Source organism: Dreissena polymorpha, chromosome 3 (assembly GCF_020536995.1).
Source record: "Dreissena polymorpha isolate Duluth1 chromosome 3, UMN_Dpol_1.0, whole genome shotgun sequence".
NCBI classification, from domain to species: domain Eukaryota; kingdom Metazoa; phylum Mollusca; class Bivalvia; order Myida; family Dreissenidae; genus Dreissena; species Dreissena polymorpha.
Window position 1 is genome coordinate 108,835,120 of NC_068357.1, and position 18,799 is coordinate 108,853,918.

General features: G+C 36.7%; 1 protein-coding gene across 1 annotated transcript in view; it reads left to right on the forward strand.

The window, feature by feature from the left end:
- The window catches only part of LOC127870954 (transcription factor 25-like), a 42,490-nt gene that overhangs the window by 18,180 nt on the left and 5,511 nt on the right, over positions 1-18,799 (forward strand). Inside the window, exons 5-13 of the mRNA XM_052413558.1 lie at positions 410-475; positions 1,766-1,851; positions 3,801-3,931; positions 5,053-5,152; positions 12,057-12,150; positions 13,226-13,318; positions 15,398-15,503; positions 16,140-16,247; positions 17,053-17,165. Coding sequence (XP_052269518.1) covers positions 410-475; positions 1,766-1,851; positions 3,801-3,931; positions 5,053-5,152; positions 12,057-12,150; positions 13,226-13,318; positions 15,398-15,503; positions 16,140-16,247; positions 17,053-17,165 — 897 coding nt within the window. The remainder of the gene's footprint in view (positions 1-409; positions 476-1,765; positions 1,852-3,800; positions 3,932-5,052; positions 5,153-12,056; positions 12,151-13,225; positions 13,319-15,397; positions 15,504-16,139; positions 16,248-17,052; positions 17,166-18,799) is intronic.

Below are 18,799 nucleotides of genomic sequence, written 5' to 3' on the forward strand. Positions count from 1 at the left end.
AAGGTCAAGGTCACATTGACTTGAAACAGTTAAATGGTTTCGGGATGATAACTCAAGAATACTTAGGCCTAGGATCATGAAACTTCATACTTACATTGATAATGACTGGCAGATGACCCCTATAGATTTTCAGGTCACTAGGTCAAGGTCACAGTGACTTGAAATAGTAAAATGGTTTCCGGATGATGACTCAGGAATGCTTACGCCTAGGATCATGAAACTTCATAGATACATTGATCATGACTGGCAGATGACCCCTATTGATTTTCAGGTCACTAGGTCAAAGGTGAAGGTCACAGTGCCAAAAACCGTATTCACATAATGGCTGCCACTACAACTGACAACCCATATGGGGGACATGCATGTTTTACAAACAGCCTTTGTTAAGTTTTAAATGTGTTGTTTACAGGAATCTCAACCCTGACACAGAGCTGAAGAGAATATTTGGTTCACGGGTCATACGGGAAGAAGGAATGTAAGTTTGCATTTCTTGACGGGCTCTCACTGAAAACTGTTCTTTAGTGCAACCATATTCGCCCAATTGTAAAAACTGTTGTCATTTTATCGAGTCTTCTTGCAGAAAGCTCAATATAGCAGTCAAATGTTTGAGTGTACATGTATGTGAGTGCATGATTAACGACTGCAATGTCCTTACCTCAAAGGTAAAGGTTTTTCGTATAGGTCAAAGGTCAATTAAGGCCATTCAACTGATTGTCAGGACTTTTACTTTGTTATTTATCATGCAGTTTTAAAATAACTTGCCACAAATGCCAACAGCCCATATAGTATTAACTTCCAAACCACACCGCACACAGCATTATTATTTGTTATATGTCATAGATTATGCTCCTTTACGAAGATTGTTCAAATCATGCCCAAAGGTTGGAAACTAGCAACAATTTGTATCACATGTTAGCAATCAAAGGAAACCTTGGCCCTCTTGTTAAAATAATTCACCACACAGGCTCATAATGTGAAGATGTGTCATATGCAAACCACCTCTGCAATCCTCATGCAAAGGTCAAGGTCAGTCTTAAGGTCAGTTAAGGTCAAACATGCATATGATGCTGCTAGTAAAAAAAATTACAAGCATTTTTGAAAATGGGCTCGATATATTTCAGACAGGCATCTATCTAGTTAATACCAAGAAGCTATCATGTGGCAAGTTAAACTTTTACAGCATCAAACCCTCAGAGATACACATAAAACCATTGAATCTATACTGGTTGACAGTAATTTCAAATATTTATCACAAAGTTATTTCTGGGTACAAAGAATTAAACAAGTTGTTGCTACTAACAAATCAAATTAGAAAACTGTGTTTAATATATGAGGCCCCCCACACCTGGAAAACGAGATTCAATGAACATGTATCAAGTGTCAGCCCAGACTAGCCTGTGCAGTTCTCTTTTAACCCTTTGCATGCTGGGAAATTTGTCGTCTGCTAAAATGTCGTCTGCAGAATTTCTAAAATTAGCATTTTCTTCGATATTTTTTCAAAGAACACTATCAGAATAGCAAACTGTTTGGATCCAGATGAGACGCCACGTTCTGTGGCGTCTCATCTGGATCCAAACTGTTTGCAAAGGCCTTTAAAATTCGGTTCCAGCACTGAAAGAGTTAAGGAAGTCTCTTCTTAGGGATAATCCAGTTGAGGATAAAAGTGATGTCCCTGATTACCCTGTGAAGATTCCTCAGGCTTATTTTGCACATGCATTAAGCCTCATTTTCTTAAAACGCGGCTCATATTTCATACATCGTCTAGGAGGAGACGACATCAGGGTCGAAGAAGACAGAAGTTATGTTGGTTGACAACGCCAAAAGACTCCTGGGCACCAATTGGTAAAACTGGTGAGTGTTTGTGCTTTGTTTCTTCTTTGTTTAAGTTGAAATGTCAACATAATTTTGTTCTGTGTGATATCATAGGAAACAAACATAATACAGGTATATTTAAAAAGAATATCCTTAATACCTTCACATTAAATTTTATTTGTGATGTTGTACTTCTTTTAACAGTGTAATCAGATTTATATTGCTACATTTGGTAATGTCTGCAAATGTCCATTTAATTTTTATATGATTTTTTTCTTTTTTCATTGGGTATAATTAATTGATTAATTAAGATTTTATGAATACTTGGGATTATATTTGATTTTATTGATTTTTTATTTTAAAAAAATATCCCTTTGCAGGTCCAAATTTTTCATGCATAATAATTTTGCAGTTCTAACAGATTGTGTAAACTATTTTACTCCTCGTTTAGGTCTAAATAAGTTAACCCCTCTTTTAGGTCTAAATTATTGTACTTCTCATGCAGGTTTTTATGCCCCCGGTAGGGTGGCATATAGCAGTTGAACTGTCTGTCAGTCAGTATGTCAGTATGTGTGTATGTGTGCATGTCAGTCTGTCTGTCCGTCTGAAAAAAACTTTTAACATTGGCCATAACTTTTTCACTATTGAAGATAGCAACTTGATATTTGGCATGCATGTGTATCTCATGGAGCTGAACATTTTGAGTGGTGAAAGGTGAAGGTCATCCTTCAAGGTCAAATATATGGCATCTGTCCGTCCGAAAACTTTAACATTGGCCATAATTTTTTCAATATTTAAGATTGCAACTTGATATTGAGCATGCATGTGTATCTCATGAAGCTGCACATTTTGAGTGGTGGAAGTTCAAGGTCAAGGTCATCCTTCAAGGTCAAAGGTAAAAAAATAAAGCGGCGTTCTCATGAAGCTGCACATTTTGAGTGGTGGAAGTTGAAGGTCAAGGTCATCCTTCAAGGTCAAGGTCATCCTTCAAGGTCAAAGGTCCAAAAATTATTCAAAGCGGCGTTTTCATGATGCACATTTTGAGTGGTGGAAGTTCAAGGTCAAGGTCATCCTTCAAGGTCAAGATCATCCTTCAAGGTCAAAGGTCAAAATTATAATAATTCAAAGCGGCGTTCTCTTGAAGCTGCAATATTGAGTGGTGGAAGTTCAAGGTTAAGATCATCATTCAAGGTCAAAGGTAAAAAAAAATTAATAATTTCAAAGCGGCCTAATAGGGGGCATTGTGTTTCTGACGAACACATCTCTTGTTAAAAATTATTCCCCTCTTGCATGTTTCAAGAGTTTAACACCTTTTTCAGGACTTCATTATTCTCCTCCCCCTTATGCTGGTCCAAATAATCCACCTCTTGCTAATCCAATTAAATCTCCCACTCATGCTGGTCCAAATAATTCCCCTCTTGCTTATCCAATAAAATCTCCCACTCATGCTGGTCCAAATAATCCTCCTCTTGCATATCCAATAAAATCTCCCACTCATGCTGGTCCAAATAATCCCCCTCTTGCTTATCCAATAAAATCTCCCACTCATGCTGGTCCAAACAATTTCCCACTCTATGGTTTCTTAATAATTGTTCCTGTCTTGCAAGTACAAATAATTTTACCTTTCTTGCATATCCAAACGATTTTCCCCCTCTTGATGTTACAAATATTTTTACCCCTCTTGCACATCTAAATAATTTTACCACTCATGTGTATCCAAATATTTTTTTAAATCATGCAAGTACAAATAATTGTATCCCTCTTGCGGATCCAAATATCCCCCCTCTTGCATATCAAAATAATCCCTCCTCTTGCATACCCAATTAAGTCCCCGCTCTTTCATAACCAAATCATTCGCCCCTCTTGCATATCAAAATAATTCCCATATTTTGCAAATCAAAATCATTCTGCCCCTCTTGTGGGTTCAAATAATCCACCTGTAGCATACAGCCCGCTCAAAAGAACTTATAATTTTCCCCTTTTTGCAGGCCTTTCAATGCGTCTGCTGGAGCAGAAGGCTGGTTGCCAGTACTTCCTGTTTGAGCACTCACAGTCATACCAGAAAGTTCAGTTCCAATTCTGTGACGCCGTAGAGTCCATGAACCCACAGAATATCTTGGTGAGACATTTGTTGCAATGTAACACACATAATGTATTTGTGAGAAATCCGTTGCAATGTAAATCACAGAATATCTTGGTGAGAAATCTGTATCCATGTAACCCAATCTTGGTGAGAAATCTGTATCCATGTAACCCACAAAATATCTTTATGAGAAATATGTATCCATGTAACCTACAAAATAACTTGGTGAGAGATATGTTTCCATGTAACTCACAGAATATCTTGGTGAGAAATCTGTATCCATGTAACCCAATCTTGGTGAGAAATCTGTATCCATGTAACCCACAAAATATCTTGGTGAGAAATATGTATCCATGTAACCCACATAATATCTTGTTGAGAAATATGTATCCATGTAACTCACATAATATCTTGGTGAGAAATCTGTATCCATGTAACCCAATCTTGGTGAGAAATCTGTATCCATGTAACCCACAAAATATCTTGGTGAGAAATCTGTATCCATGTAACTCACAGAATATCTTGTTGAGAAATCTGTATCCATGTAACTCACAGATAATCTTGGTGAGAAATGTATCAATGTTAGCAATAGTAGTAGCAAAGTAGCTGCTTTGGGTACAAAATTGACAAATGTTACACAAATATTTTGAAAATTACTTTTTATAAACATTTTTTGAAAATAAACAACTGGTACATCAATTGAGTAATAGATCCAATGAGTATTTCAAGACACCAATATTGTATTAAGATATATCTTTCAAACCATTTCTACATTAATTACTTGAAAAATGTCCCTCAGATAAAAATCTCAGACTTAAAATATTTGCATCAAAGAAAATAAATCATTTACATCAATCGATCAATGCATATTTAGGAATAATTGTAGTCTTAGTGTTGTGTTGTCAATCATACTTATACATGCAGCAGTGTTGTTTTTTTTCCACCATTTTGGGAATGTGGTTGGGTCCCTTTGGATTGGGAAAATTGGCATTTTGACTTCTTGAAATAAAAAAATATATATATATTTTTTGGAAACCTTCAATTGGGAATGTTTAGGTTACATTTTGGGAAAAAATATATACATTTTTCAATTGGGAATAGAACCGAATACTGGACCTGATTTTTAATGGAAAAAAAAGTATAGTGTTTTCTTACAGGACGTTATACAGTTGGCCCCCTATCATATAGATGGCCTTATTCAGCTGAGTGAGATCTTTCGTATGAATGAGGACATGAACATGGCAACAGAAATTATTGGTAAGTAGTCTTGCCAGTAGTCATGACAACCAAAATGATTGGTAAACAGTTTTTCCATTTGTCATGTCTTTCTGCTTCATGTGATTCTAGTGTTTTTATGCCCCCTTTCGAAGAAAAGGGGGCATATAGTGATCGAATTTTCCATCTGTCTGTCCGTCTGTCTGTCTGTCTGTCTGTCCGTCATTCCATCACACTTTGTATTTAGGTTTTGAAAAATGCTCATAACTTCTATGTCCCTTGAGATATAACCTTCATATTTGGTATGCATGTGTATATGGACAAGGCCTTTCCATACGCACACAAATTTTTACCCCTGTGACCTTGACCTTGAACTTAGGGTCTGCATTTAGGTTTCGAAATCTGCATTTAGGTTTCGAAAAATGCTCATAACTTCTATGTCCCTTGAGATATAACCTTCATATTTGGTATGCATGTGTATATGGACAAGGCCTTTCCATACGCACACAAATTTCGACCCCTGTGACCTTGACCTTGGAGTTAGGGTTCGCGTTTAGGTTTTGAAATCTGCGTTTAGGTTTCGAAAAATGCTCATAACTTCTATGTGCCTTGAGATATAACCTTCATATTTGGTATGCATGTGTATATGAACAAGGCCTTTCCATACACACAAACATTTTGACCCCTGTGACCTTGACCTTGGAGTTAGGGTCCGCGTTTAGGTTTTGAAATCTGCGTTTAGGTTTAAAATACTCATAACTTCTATGTCCCTTGAGATATAACCTTCATATTTGGTATGCATGTGTATATTGACAAGGCCTTTCCATACGCACAAAAATTTTGACCCCTGTGACCTTGACCTTGAACTAAGGGTCTGTGTTTAGGTTTCGAAATCTGCGTTTAGGTTTCGAAAAATGCTCATAACTTCTATGTCCCTTGAGATATAACCTTCATATTTAGTATGCATGTGTATATGGACAAGGCATTTCCATACGCACACAAATTTTGACCCCTGTGACCTTGACCTTGAAGTTAGGGTCCGCGTTTAGGTTTTGAAATCTGCGTTTAGGTTTCGAAAAATGCTCATAACTTCTATGTGCCTTGAGATATAACCTTCATATTTGGTATGCATGTGTATATGGACAAGGCCTTTCCATACACACAAACATTTTGACCCCTGTGACCTTGACCTTGAAGTTAGGGTCCGCGTTTAGGTTTTGAAATCTGCGTTTAGGTTTAAAATACTCATAACTTCTATGTCCCTTGAGATATAACCTTCATATTTGGTATGCATGTGTATATGGACAAGGCCTTTCCATACCCACAAAAATTTTGACCCCTGTGACCTTAACCTTGAAGTCAGAGTCCGCGTTTAGGTTTCGAAATCTGCGTTTAGGTTTCGAAAAATGTCCCTTGAGATATAACCTTCATATTTGGTATGCATGTGTATATGGACAAAGCCTTTCCATGCGCACACAAATTTTGACCCCTGTGACCTTGACCTTGAACTTAGGGTCCGCGTTTAGGTTTCGCAATCTGCGTTTAGGTTTTCGAAAAAAGCTCATAACTTCTATCAAGCGTTTATAGGGGGCATTAGTCATCCTATGGTGACAGCTCTTGTTTTTTACTGAATCTGATTTTATAGCTGTTTTTCTTTAATATTCTTAATGGCAAAAAGAATCTTTTTTATTCCAAATCCGCTCACAAAAATTCCCAAATTGTTGGTTGGACTTTCACATATTTAAAAATTGAGCTATTTAAGTGTAGACATAAAAAGTTTTGAAGTTTTAATATCCATTTTAGTGATATGTTTATTATATTGAAATTCTGTTTTATTTGAGTTATATTGATTATTGTTAAAAAGTTATAAATTAAATAATATTATTGTTCCTAATTCATTGACTCTAAACTTCCAAATTTCACAGGTATAGGTCATATGATGAGAAAAAGCCCCAGATTCATATAGTACATTATTTTGCAGCGATAATTTTAGATATCTAAAGCATGAGTCCCTGTGGGACATCATAGGTTTTAAATCTATGGGTCCCGTAGAAAAAGTATGGGTCCTAATCATGCAGGGTTTTACGGGACGCGATATTCTGCGTCAAATACGCATAAAATGCACAATTAATTAGATGTATTGGTTCTCGTAATATCAACAAGAAAATCTGAAAGACAACTGCAGTACGTAATTTTCTAGAAGGATGTAGGATTGTCTCGCTTGTTTGATTTAACGACCATTCGTATTATCGCGCACCTGCTGTTGCTAGGTGCAAAGTCCCGAATTGAGATTACAATTCATAAATGCGAGCTATTTTATGTCGCTATGAAAGAAAAGCTTATCGAAGTCACGATAGCTTATTATCTGGCAAGCAAGATTAAACTGTAAAAATAAATACATTATACAATATTTAATTTTATAGGTGTGTGTTAAATCGCGGCTTTTGTTTAAGTAAATAATGGATTACTATACTTAAAGTTTTAACTATTTGACTTTAACACAGCCAGCATATTTAGCATACATTCGCTGCTTGTAACTCAAATGGCATGCATTTTAAAATTCCCCTTTTTGTCTGCAAAAATGTCAAAACAAGGTGACTTACTCGCATTCTTTCAAAGTAGTTCAAAAGATGCAGAATCAGCCACACAAGAGCAAGGTTCCTATGGGACTGAAACAATGCCTTCTGCCACTAAAAAGGCTCGAAAGTTTTTGCCGGAATGGCTTAATAAATATCAATGGCTTACATTCAGAAATGATTTGATGTACTGTGAAAAACAAGCAAACAATACTTGCCTTGAATAAAGGACCATTCACGTGTGCTATTCTACTAATTTATCACTAAGTTATATTGGGACCCCCATTTTTATTGACAGGACCCCGGAAAATTAATAACAGGAGTCCTAGGGCCCCCTAAAATTTGACATGAATGTAAAACCCTGGTCCCATCTATGAGCAGAAGAAAAACATAGTGAATCAGGGTATTTCAACATTTTAATGACATCACATGGCTATGTAGTCGCAATTAAACAGGAAACTTCAAAAGGCAACTCCAGGGGACAAAAATATTTATAAATTGCACTCGTCCTGCAGGACAAGTGCATTAAAATGTTCACTCGTCCTGCAAACACATGCACTTGTCCTTCAAATATGTGTGAAAGAAAGATTGCAAAGGACTGATATGACTAACAATGTTTCCTATATCACTGCTAAAATGCTGCTTACTTAGTTATTCATGCCAGCTGATCACAGAAGAAATGTTAACTTACTTTATTTATGAGGAACACAAAATAAATAAATGAAGACAAATTTGATTTTTCCTTTTTCTAATGCTTGCGTGCTTTCCATTTCGGATGGTTGAACATCTCTCCTGCCCCCTTTAAAGAACGCTCGTATGTCAGACATTTTTCAGATGAAATTCAGACTGGTTTAAAACCGTACTTCGCAGTAAAATATTTCTTTAAAAAAATCAATACTTACAGTGAATGAAGTCAGATGGGTCCCTGTCAACATGGACGCGCAAAGTTTACACCAAAAAGCCAATATTTACTCGGGACACAGTCTCGCATAACAACGCGCACCTGCTGTATGAAATTTACAATTACGATTTCCGGTTCATTCTTGTTCTACTTTTGGAATAGATATGCTTTAAGAAATGATTTTATTTAATGAAAAAGAGTCTTACTGGTCAGAAAATACATATTTTAACATCAGTTTTTTTTCACTCGTCCTGTAGGACGAGAGCTTTAGGGAAATTCACTTGTCCTTTCAAGATTTCACTCGTCAATACGAGCTGAAGAGTGGAATTTTTGTCCCCTGAACTCAAAAGTTTTATGGCTAGATTATTTTCAAGACTTAAACAGGCAATTGTACATCACATTAATGCGTGTGTAGTGTGACAAACAATAACCCCACATGACCATTATAATAGGTGAGCAGTTTTACGTCAATACTGACATATCTCAAAGACTGTAGCCATTAAGATGCAGCGTAATTAACATTAAAAGTTTCCACTTTTAAACAAAGCACTACGAGTTTTTATTCATCATTCAAATTAAAAGCCCAGGCTTACCCCGAGAAAGAATTACATGATTTCTTATTTTCGCATGTTGAACATGAAATGTACGAGGACTGTTAATTTGTTGCTAGATAATTACAAAATTGTCTGAAAGATATAGTGCTATGCAACCCATGCTCCGTATCATAATGATGCTTCTTATTGTTGAATACAAAATTAAGCTTTCCAGTGACCCGGATTATTCATTATTCATCCATTTTCGGTCGACTTGCAAGTTTTTATGCCCCCAGTAAGTCCGTCTGTCAGTCTGTGCGTCCGTCCGAAAACTTAAACATTGGCCATCACTTTTGCAGTATTGAAGCAACTTGATATTTTGGATGCATGTGTATCTCATGGAGCTGCACATTTTGAGTGGTAAAAGGTCAAAGTCATCCTTCAAGGTCAAAGTTAAAAAAACAAAATCCAAGGGAAGTAACAAGCTTAAAAGGGAGATAATTTCTATTTTATATCATTTGGCAGTTACAGATCCTTTTTCACAAGGGAAGTAATATTTTTTAAAGGGATACAATAAAAAAATTGTTTCGCATATATAGCAAATGTTTGCGTCCCCTGCGACTTATATGCGAACAGGACGCAGGACCCAGACCTAAAATTATCCCTGATTTTGTTTAAAATTATAACACAAATTCAAACTTTAAAGTTATGAATACACATTTTATCTTAAAGAGTATTGGCTGTTCCATTCCTTAAACATGTCAATTTAAAATATGTTAAACAATCCATTTCATTTTGCCAAATACTTTCTCTGCACTGTTCTTAAAACTTTTTTTGCAATGTGGCTTAGTTTTAGAGCTGTTACAACAACAGGAATGAATAAAAGTCGCAACATTTTTAGCTCGACTTTTTGAAGAAAAATGAGAGCTATACTACTTGCCCGGCGTCGGGGTCGACGGTTAAATTTTTTTGTAAAGTAAAATAACTTACACAGTCAAAGATAATTAACTCAAACTTGGAATACTTCTTTATGGAAAAAAACAATTGTGTATGTCAAGTTGCATAACTCTGTCAGCATTATTTTTAGAGCTATGCCCCTTTTTATACTTAAAAAATTGAAAATTTGGTTAAGTTTTGTGTTAAGGTCCACTTTATTCCTAAAGTATCAAAGCTATTGCTTTCATACTTGCAACACTTACTAACTGTCATAAGGGGACTGTGCAGGCAAAGTAATGTAACTTTAACTGGCATTTTGACAGAATTATGGCCCCTTTAATACATAAAAATTGAAAATTTGGTTAAGTTTTGTGTTTTGGTCCATTTTACTCCTAAAGTATCATAGCTATTGCTTTCAGACTTTGAACACCCGCTAACTATCATACGGGGACTGTACAGGACAAGTTGCATAACTCTGATTGGCATTTTGACAGAATTATGGCCCTTTTTTGACTTAGTAACTTTGAATGTTTTGTAAAATTTTGTGTTTAGATGAACTTTACTTCTAAAGTATCAAGGGTATTGCTTTCAAACTTCAAATACTTTCTTACTATCATGAGGGTACTGTACCTGGCAGTTCGAATTTGATCTTGACCTTTGAATGACCTTGAATCTCAAGGTCAAGTGAATAAAGTTTGCTTAAATTTCCATTACTTTATTAAGGATTAGATTTGATTCCCCCCCTCCCACACACACACACAAAATGAAGTTTTTTTTTTCCCTTTTTTATGCCCCCGGATCAAATGATCAGGGTATATTGTTTTTGGCCTGTCTGTCATTTTGTGTGTGTGTGTGTGTGTGTCACTGTGTCTGTATGTCCCAAAACTTTAACATTGGTCATAAAGTTTGCAATATTGATGATAGGAACTTGATATTTGGCATGCATGTGTATCTCATGGAGCTGCACATTTTAGTGGTGAAAGGTCAAGGTCATCCTTCAATGTCAAAGGTCAACAAAAAATAATCTAAGGGAAGTAATAGCTTTAAAGGGAGATAATTATCTGAACCTGCCAAACGATAAAAAATAAATCAATCAATCAAAGCGGCGCAGTAGGGGGCATTGAGTTTCTGACAAACACGTCTCTTGTTTTTCTTATTTATGAAATATCATCTAATAAATGACCACATCCCCACATTATTCCCCCTCTCCCCCCCCCCCCCTACACACACATATATTTTTTTTGGAACATGGTAAAAAAATAAATAATAATATTTATTTATATCATTTTATTTTTGAAAATGTTTGCTCAAATTGCCATAACTTCTTTATTTATGAACAGATATGATTCATACTTTGACAAAACAACACTTAACTGACATACCACAATGGACTCCACCCCAACCATCCCCCATTCCCCACCTTGACATATTGCTTTTATTGAAAGATCATCTAATAGATGACCACACCCCCACATTATACCCCCTGTCCGACCCCCCAGCCCCCACCCGTAAAAAAAAGTTTTTTTTTTAACATGGTAAAAACAGAAACAAATATTTATTTCATTTTTTGAAGGACCGTCCAACCATTCCACCCAAGCTTAGCTATTGCGATCAAACTTAAAATAAAATCTTATTAGTTTGTTTTATGTCTTCACAAATGTTCAATAGATTGTGGAAAATATACCTGAACTTAGAATCGTCGATAAAGTACAACTTCTTTAAAACATAAGCAATCAATATGTTTCAATTATGGTCCTCTCTTTCACTTAGAATATGACTATATTACCTTGACCTTATTGAATATGAACAATGTCCCCATGATGGCTTATGTTATACTGTCAAGTCGAGCGTGCTGTCTACTGACAGCTCTTGAAAATGAATATTATTTATCACTTTTGATTAATATTCCGTATTTTTTCTTCACATCAGCAATTTTATATCTTATTGTTTATATTGATACAGGTAATGTAGCTCTCAATTCTTCTATTTATCTTTCACAGAACGTTCCATGTACGCAATGGAGATGAGTTTTCACCCAATGTTTAACCTTGCCACCGGCACATGTCGCCTTGAATATAGATACAGGGAAAACAGGTGGGTTAATCCTTTCCCACTCAGAAGCAAAGTGAAAATGGCTCTGTGCAAACAGCGTAAAACCAGAACAGCCTTCGCAGTTTGTTTAGGTTTTTTGCTGTTTGCTGCTCATTTGTACCTAAGGTTTGGAGATGCCCCTAAAAAACTTGAATCTAGTAAGAAAGGTCTTAAATTAAATATAACTTTCTAAGGGACTACAAATGCGTTAAAATATGTACCGGGTATCTACGTGGTAAAAGGTTAATAAAACCATACATTGTACACTCAATTCACTGGTATTAATAACAAAACAAACAATGAAACTTGAAAAACTATTATCAGAAGAGAAATTCTTGTTTTTATCCTCAACTTTTAGAACACAAAACCAACATAAACATAACAAAAGCATAAAATGTTATAAACTGAGATCACCACATTAGAACAATCAATGAAATTAAAAAAAAATCAAATACAAAAAACTAATGTTCCCACTCTAACAAATACATTATAATGCCCATTTCCCTTTTAATAAGCCATAAGATTAGTGTATGGCAGGTGAAATTAGTTGATGAAGACGATGAAAATAATAAATATTTTTTACGTAAACCATGTATCAGGGTTGCAGAATTAACAGCCTTTTCAGGGATTTACACACAGGCTGGACAGAATGTAAACACACCGTTAAGAACTTAGCAAATATCTGAAGTTATTAAATACATTTGAAAAACTCTTTAGTGCATAAAAGACCGTTTTTCTTGCAGTTTGTGCTGATGTCTTAAGGTATAAGAATAAATCCTTGAATACATGTGAAATCCATGACAAAATTTCATGTTGCGTGAAGCATAATTGTGCAGTATACGTAGATTTTTTTACCAAGAACACAGTCTTATTAAATAAAGTAATCTGATGTATTTCACTGTCTTTTATGCACCAGTTGAAACTCTTAAGAAAAATGGTTTTATAAAGTTATTTGAAAAAAAGCAGCACTTACTGGCATGTTTACATCCATTCAAGTTTAATTTGGAATCAAGGAAAGTCACGTGATCTCGCACCCTCGTATAAGGGTCGTATTTTTGAGTGTGAACATATTTTTCAGGTGCTTGTTCTTAGCGATGTTCAAGCACATTGCCTCGCTTGGGAACCGTGGATGCAACAGAACGGCTCTAGAATTCTGTAAACTTATGTTGAGGTAAATACAAAAGCTAAATGGTAAGTTTGTGAATTTGTGTTGTTTGCAATTTAACCTGACATTGTCCACAATTTTAATTGATTTATCTAAGAAGCATCAATTGTTACATTTTTTTTGTCAAATTGGCATACATAATATTTCAATATATTATTGCCCCTCTTATTAAATCATTGAAAGAAATCGCTCATGAATGAAAATGATCCATAAATGTGAAATATATCAATACTAAAGTAAAATAACTAAATAAATAAATCCCAAGTTTTTAAAAACTGTTTTGATGATAAAATAGTGTGCCTTATTTGCAACAATTTACAGTATACATGTATTAATGAATTAAAAAAACTTCCTATACCATGTTGCTTGGCAATATATGGAAGGCACATTTTACAGTATGTAAAAGCATTGAATACTTCCTCTACCACGTTGATTGGCGTTTATAGGAAGGCAAGATTTGTATGCATCATGTTAACATTCCTTTCCCAGTCTAGACCTTGATGCGGACCCCCTGTGCGCGTTGGTGATGAGATTTGTATGCATTATGTTAACATTCCTTTCCCAGTCTAGACCTTGATGCGGACCCCCTGTGCGCGTTGGTGATGAGATTTGTATGCATTATGTTAACATTCCTTTCCCAGTCTAGACCTTGATGCGGACCCCCTGTGCGCATTGGTGATGAGATTTGTATGCATCATGTTAACATTCCTTTCCCAGTCTAGACCTTGATGCGGACCCCCTGTGCGCATTGGTGATGAGATTTGTATGCATCATGTTAACATTCCTTTCCCAGTCTAGACCTTGATGCGGACCCCCTGTGCGCTTTGGTGATGAGATTTGTATGCATCATGTTAACATTCCTTTCCCAGTCTAGACCTTGATGCGGACCCCCTGTGCGCTTTGGTGATGAGATTTGTATGCATCATGTTAACATTCCTTTCCCAGTCTAGACCTTGATGCGGACCCCCTGTGCGCATTGTTGATGAGATTTGTATGCATTATGTTAACATTCCTTTCCCAGTCTAGACCTTGATGCGGACCCCCTGTGCGCGTTGGTGATGAGATTTGTATGCATCATGTTAACATTCCTTTCCCAGTCTAGACCTTGATGCGGACCCCCTGTGCGCGTTGGTGATGAGATTTGTATGCATTATGTTAACATTCCTTTCCCAGTCTAGACCTTGATGCGGACCCCCTGTGCGCGTTGTCGATGAGATTTGTATGCATTATGTTAACATTCCTTTCCCAGTCTAGACCCCGATGCAGACCCCCTGTGCGCGTTGGTGATGAGATTTGTATGCATTATGTTAACATTCCTCTCCCTGCCTAGACCTTGATGCGGACCCCCTGTGCGCGTTGTTGATGAGATTTGTATGCATTATGTTAACATTCCTTTCCCAGTCTAGATCTTAATGCGGACACCCTGTGCGCGTTGGTGATGAGATTTGTATGCATTATGTTAACATTCCTTTCCCAGTCTAGACCCCGACGCAGACCCACTGTGCGCGTTGTCGATGAGATTTGTATGCATTATGTTAACGTTCCTTTCCCAGTGTAGACCCCGACGCAGACCCACTGTGCGCGTTGGTGATGAGATTTGTATGCATTATGTTAACATTCCTTTCCCAGTCTAGACCTTGATGCGGACCCCCTGTGCGCATTGGTGATGAGATTTGTATGCATTATGTTAACATTCCTTTCCCAGTCTAGACCCCGACGCAGACCCACTGTGCGCGTTGGTGATGAGATTTGTATGCATTATGTTAACATTTCTTTCTCAGTCTAGACCTTGATGCGGACCCCCTGTGCGCATTGGTGATGAGATTTGTATGCATTATGTTAACATTCCTTTCCCAGTCTAGACCTTGATGCGGACCCCCTGTGCGCATTGGTGATGAGATTTGTATGCATTATGTTAACATTCCTTTCCCAGTCTAGACCTTGATGCGGACCCCCTGTGCGCATTGGTGATGAGATTTGTATGCATTATGTTAACATTCCTTTCCCAGTCTAGACCCCGACGCAGACCCACTGTGCGCGTTGGTGATGAGATTTGTATGCATTATGTTAACATTCCTTTCCCAGTCTAGACCCCGACGCGGACCCACTGTGTGCGCTGCTGATGATTGATTTCTACGCAATTCGGGCCACGGACTACGAGTTTCTGATACGGCTTTACAACGAGTGGGAGGTGGGACTTTTTCAGAGATAAGCAGGACATTATTTTAATCGAATTCATTGATTTAACATACACCTTCACAGCTATATAATGTCTTTTCAATTATGGGACTCCAAGAAACTTATGATACTACATGTCCGGGATGATCCCAGCTGATCAGGGATGTCGGACAGGTTATTCATATGAACATGAATTCTGGCCTTGATTTCAAAGTATTATGAAAGTCTGATTTAAGATTTAAATGTGGATTGTATTATGCATTATTGCATTCATGCTGTTTATTTGATTTACAGTTTTCATTTAAAGTTGTGCACACTTCATTTCAAAATGAACAAAGAGACCTTAGGCTTAAACTATAAAAGCAGGGTGTGGTTCATAACTGAGTTAAAGTGATATTATGGGCATTTTTCACTGTTGAATTGAGCTGAAAAGAATTAACAGGTCAAAAATGTTAGTTTAACTGAGGTTACTGACCAATTATCTGCAACTCATCTTGCTTTAGTATTGTTTTAGTATGTTGATGCTGCATTAACAAATATAAGTGTATATGAAGTGAAAACACCAAATATAAACAACGGTTGCGATAGACATATAAACTGTTAGATGCCCATAATATCACTTTAATTCTGTATATGCTTTTTTCTGCAGGCTCACAGAAACTTATCACAGCTTCCAAACTTTGCATTTTCTTTGCCGCTGGCCTACTTTCTGCAGACAGAAGGGGATGCAACACTTATAGAAAAAGCAGACAAAAAGGTACTTCAGTACTTCAACTGAAATAATCCAAATTTAACCCTATTCAATTAAATTTGTTCTGTCCTCTTTATTAAATTTTCTCATAAATAAAATTGCAAAGTAAGGCAGACAATAGCGCTAGTGTAAACACAACACTTTCAAGTATTTGATTTATTTTAAAGAAAAATATTTTACTTTTTCCCGATTCTCAGAAAATGTTGCATGGGACAATCTGTGGGCACACATCACGAAAAAGTTGACATGACAATATACACATCCTCAATGGGTATACCCTGTCTGGATTGGATGCTTATTTTATCATATCTGTTTATAGTAACATATTATGCCTAAATTTTATTTGAACATATTGCAAACATTTTTGCATTTCTTGAGCACTTTTACTTTTCTTGCTCAAAAGAAGATTGACCAATAAAATTGAAACTTGTTAGGTGGTAAACAGAAGTTATAAAAAAAGATAAATTACTGTTTCAGTTTCTATAAATATGTTCAGTGAATCAAATTTTCAAAGTTTTGTTTGCCTGTTGCCTAATGCAATCGAGTACTCTGACTTTTCGGATGTGACGTCTCGATACCAGGTAAACAACACGTGTCGTGGATTCACAGGCTAATCAGGGACAACACTTTCCGCCTAAACTTGATTTTCGGTAAAAAGGGACTTCCTTGAGACAAAAAATACCATAAAAGCGGAAAGTGTTGTCCCTGATTAGCCTGTGCGGACTGCACAGGCTAATCTGGGACGACACTTTACGCACATGCATTAAGCCCAGTTTTCATAGAACCAGGCTTATTTGTTTGTTGCTTCAAGCTTCAGGAAAGCCTCCTCATGTTCCCAGGCGTGCTGGCCCCTCTGTTGGACAAGTGTGGAGTGCAGGCGGACGCTTCAGCAACACATGCATTCTTCAAACAAGCCGAATATGAGTAGGGCTTTTCTTCAACCTTTAGGGGCATTGATTAACCCTTTTACCTCTCAGATACACACTTTGATGAATTTGATGTTCCCCAGGAAATCAAATTAAATATATGACCTTTCTTACTTGAATCAAATTTTAAAGCCTTCATTTCCAACCCTCAGATACTGATTAGCAGTAAACAGCATACAAATTGAAAAGACTGCAGGATACTTGCAGGCTGTTCTGGTTTTATTTTGATTTCAGAAAGCTATTTTCACTAAGCTGCTGTTTTCAAGATTAATGTTCAGTGTAATAAGATTTCCAAATTTTCATTTAAATCGGTTTTTACCTTGCTCATAGGTATGTGCAGGTTGAGGTCAACCTGCTCCATACCTAAATATTGGTATTGTTTACATGTACATGATGTTTAAGTTTATGATAATAACATGCTTTTAAACTGTGTGGCATATTGTTATATATTACTTATGACATGAATAATTAATGTGGAAAATATATTGAAAAAATAGGAATAAGAGAACTTAAAGTTAAACAGATTAAACCTACCATATTTTGATGTTACTCAAGTGAAACATGTAGCATTTTACTCATATGTAATTTATTCTAGTGACCCAGTAGCACTGTAGTGATATGTCATTTATTCTAGTGAACCAGTAGCACTGTACTTATATGTCATTTATTCTAGTGACCCAGTAGCACTGTAGTGATAGGTCAGTTATTCTAGTGCCCAGTAGCACTGTAGTGATAGGTCATTTATTATAGTGACCCAGTATCAATGTAGTGATAGGTCATTAAATTTTATTCTAGTGACCCAGTATCAATGTAGTGATAGATCATTTATTCTAGTGACCCAGTATCAATGTAATGATAGGTCATTTATTCTAGTGACCCAGTATCAATGCAGTGATAGATCATTTATTCTAGTGACCCAGTATCAATGTAATGATAGGTCATTTATTCTAGTGACTCAGTATCAATGTAGTGATAGGTCATTTATTCTAGTGACCCAGTATCAATGTAGTGATAGGTCATTTATTCTAGTGACCCAGTAGCACTGTGCTGATAGGTCAGTTATTCTAGTTACCCAGTATCACTGTAGTGATATGTCATTTATACTATTGAACCGTAGCACTGTACCCATATGCCATTTATTCTAGTGACTTAGTAGCACTTTAGTGATATGCCAATTTTTCTAGTGACCCAGTAGCACTTAGTGTTTTTTCCAGGCCGTTTTAGCGTGGCGCGGCGCCATGCCCTTTTTTTGCCGCGCCACGCTGCCCCTTTCAAAGCCATTTAGCGCCACGCTGCCTTTTCCAAAGGCCGCAGCCCTGCCCTTTCATGAGCATCCACTGTTTTCCGTCCTCTTAAAAGCCGCCATGCGCCCTTATTGATAACATCTTTATCGCCGCTTGACCATACTTCTAAGCCGAATGTATCTGAGTATGGCCCTAAGGCAGCGAAGATTCCCGCGGTTGTGAATTAGTCATGCGTGAATAACCCCGTGTCAATATCAATCGATAATCTCAGTGGCTTTGTTGTAACAAGCACACACACCCCGTAATGTGTACTCCACCACGATAAAATCTTGGACAGTTATTTCGGAGACTTGTAATGAAAACTCGAAGTTATCCTCGTTAAACTTAT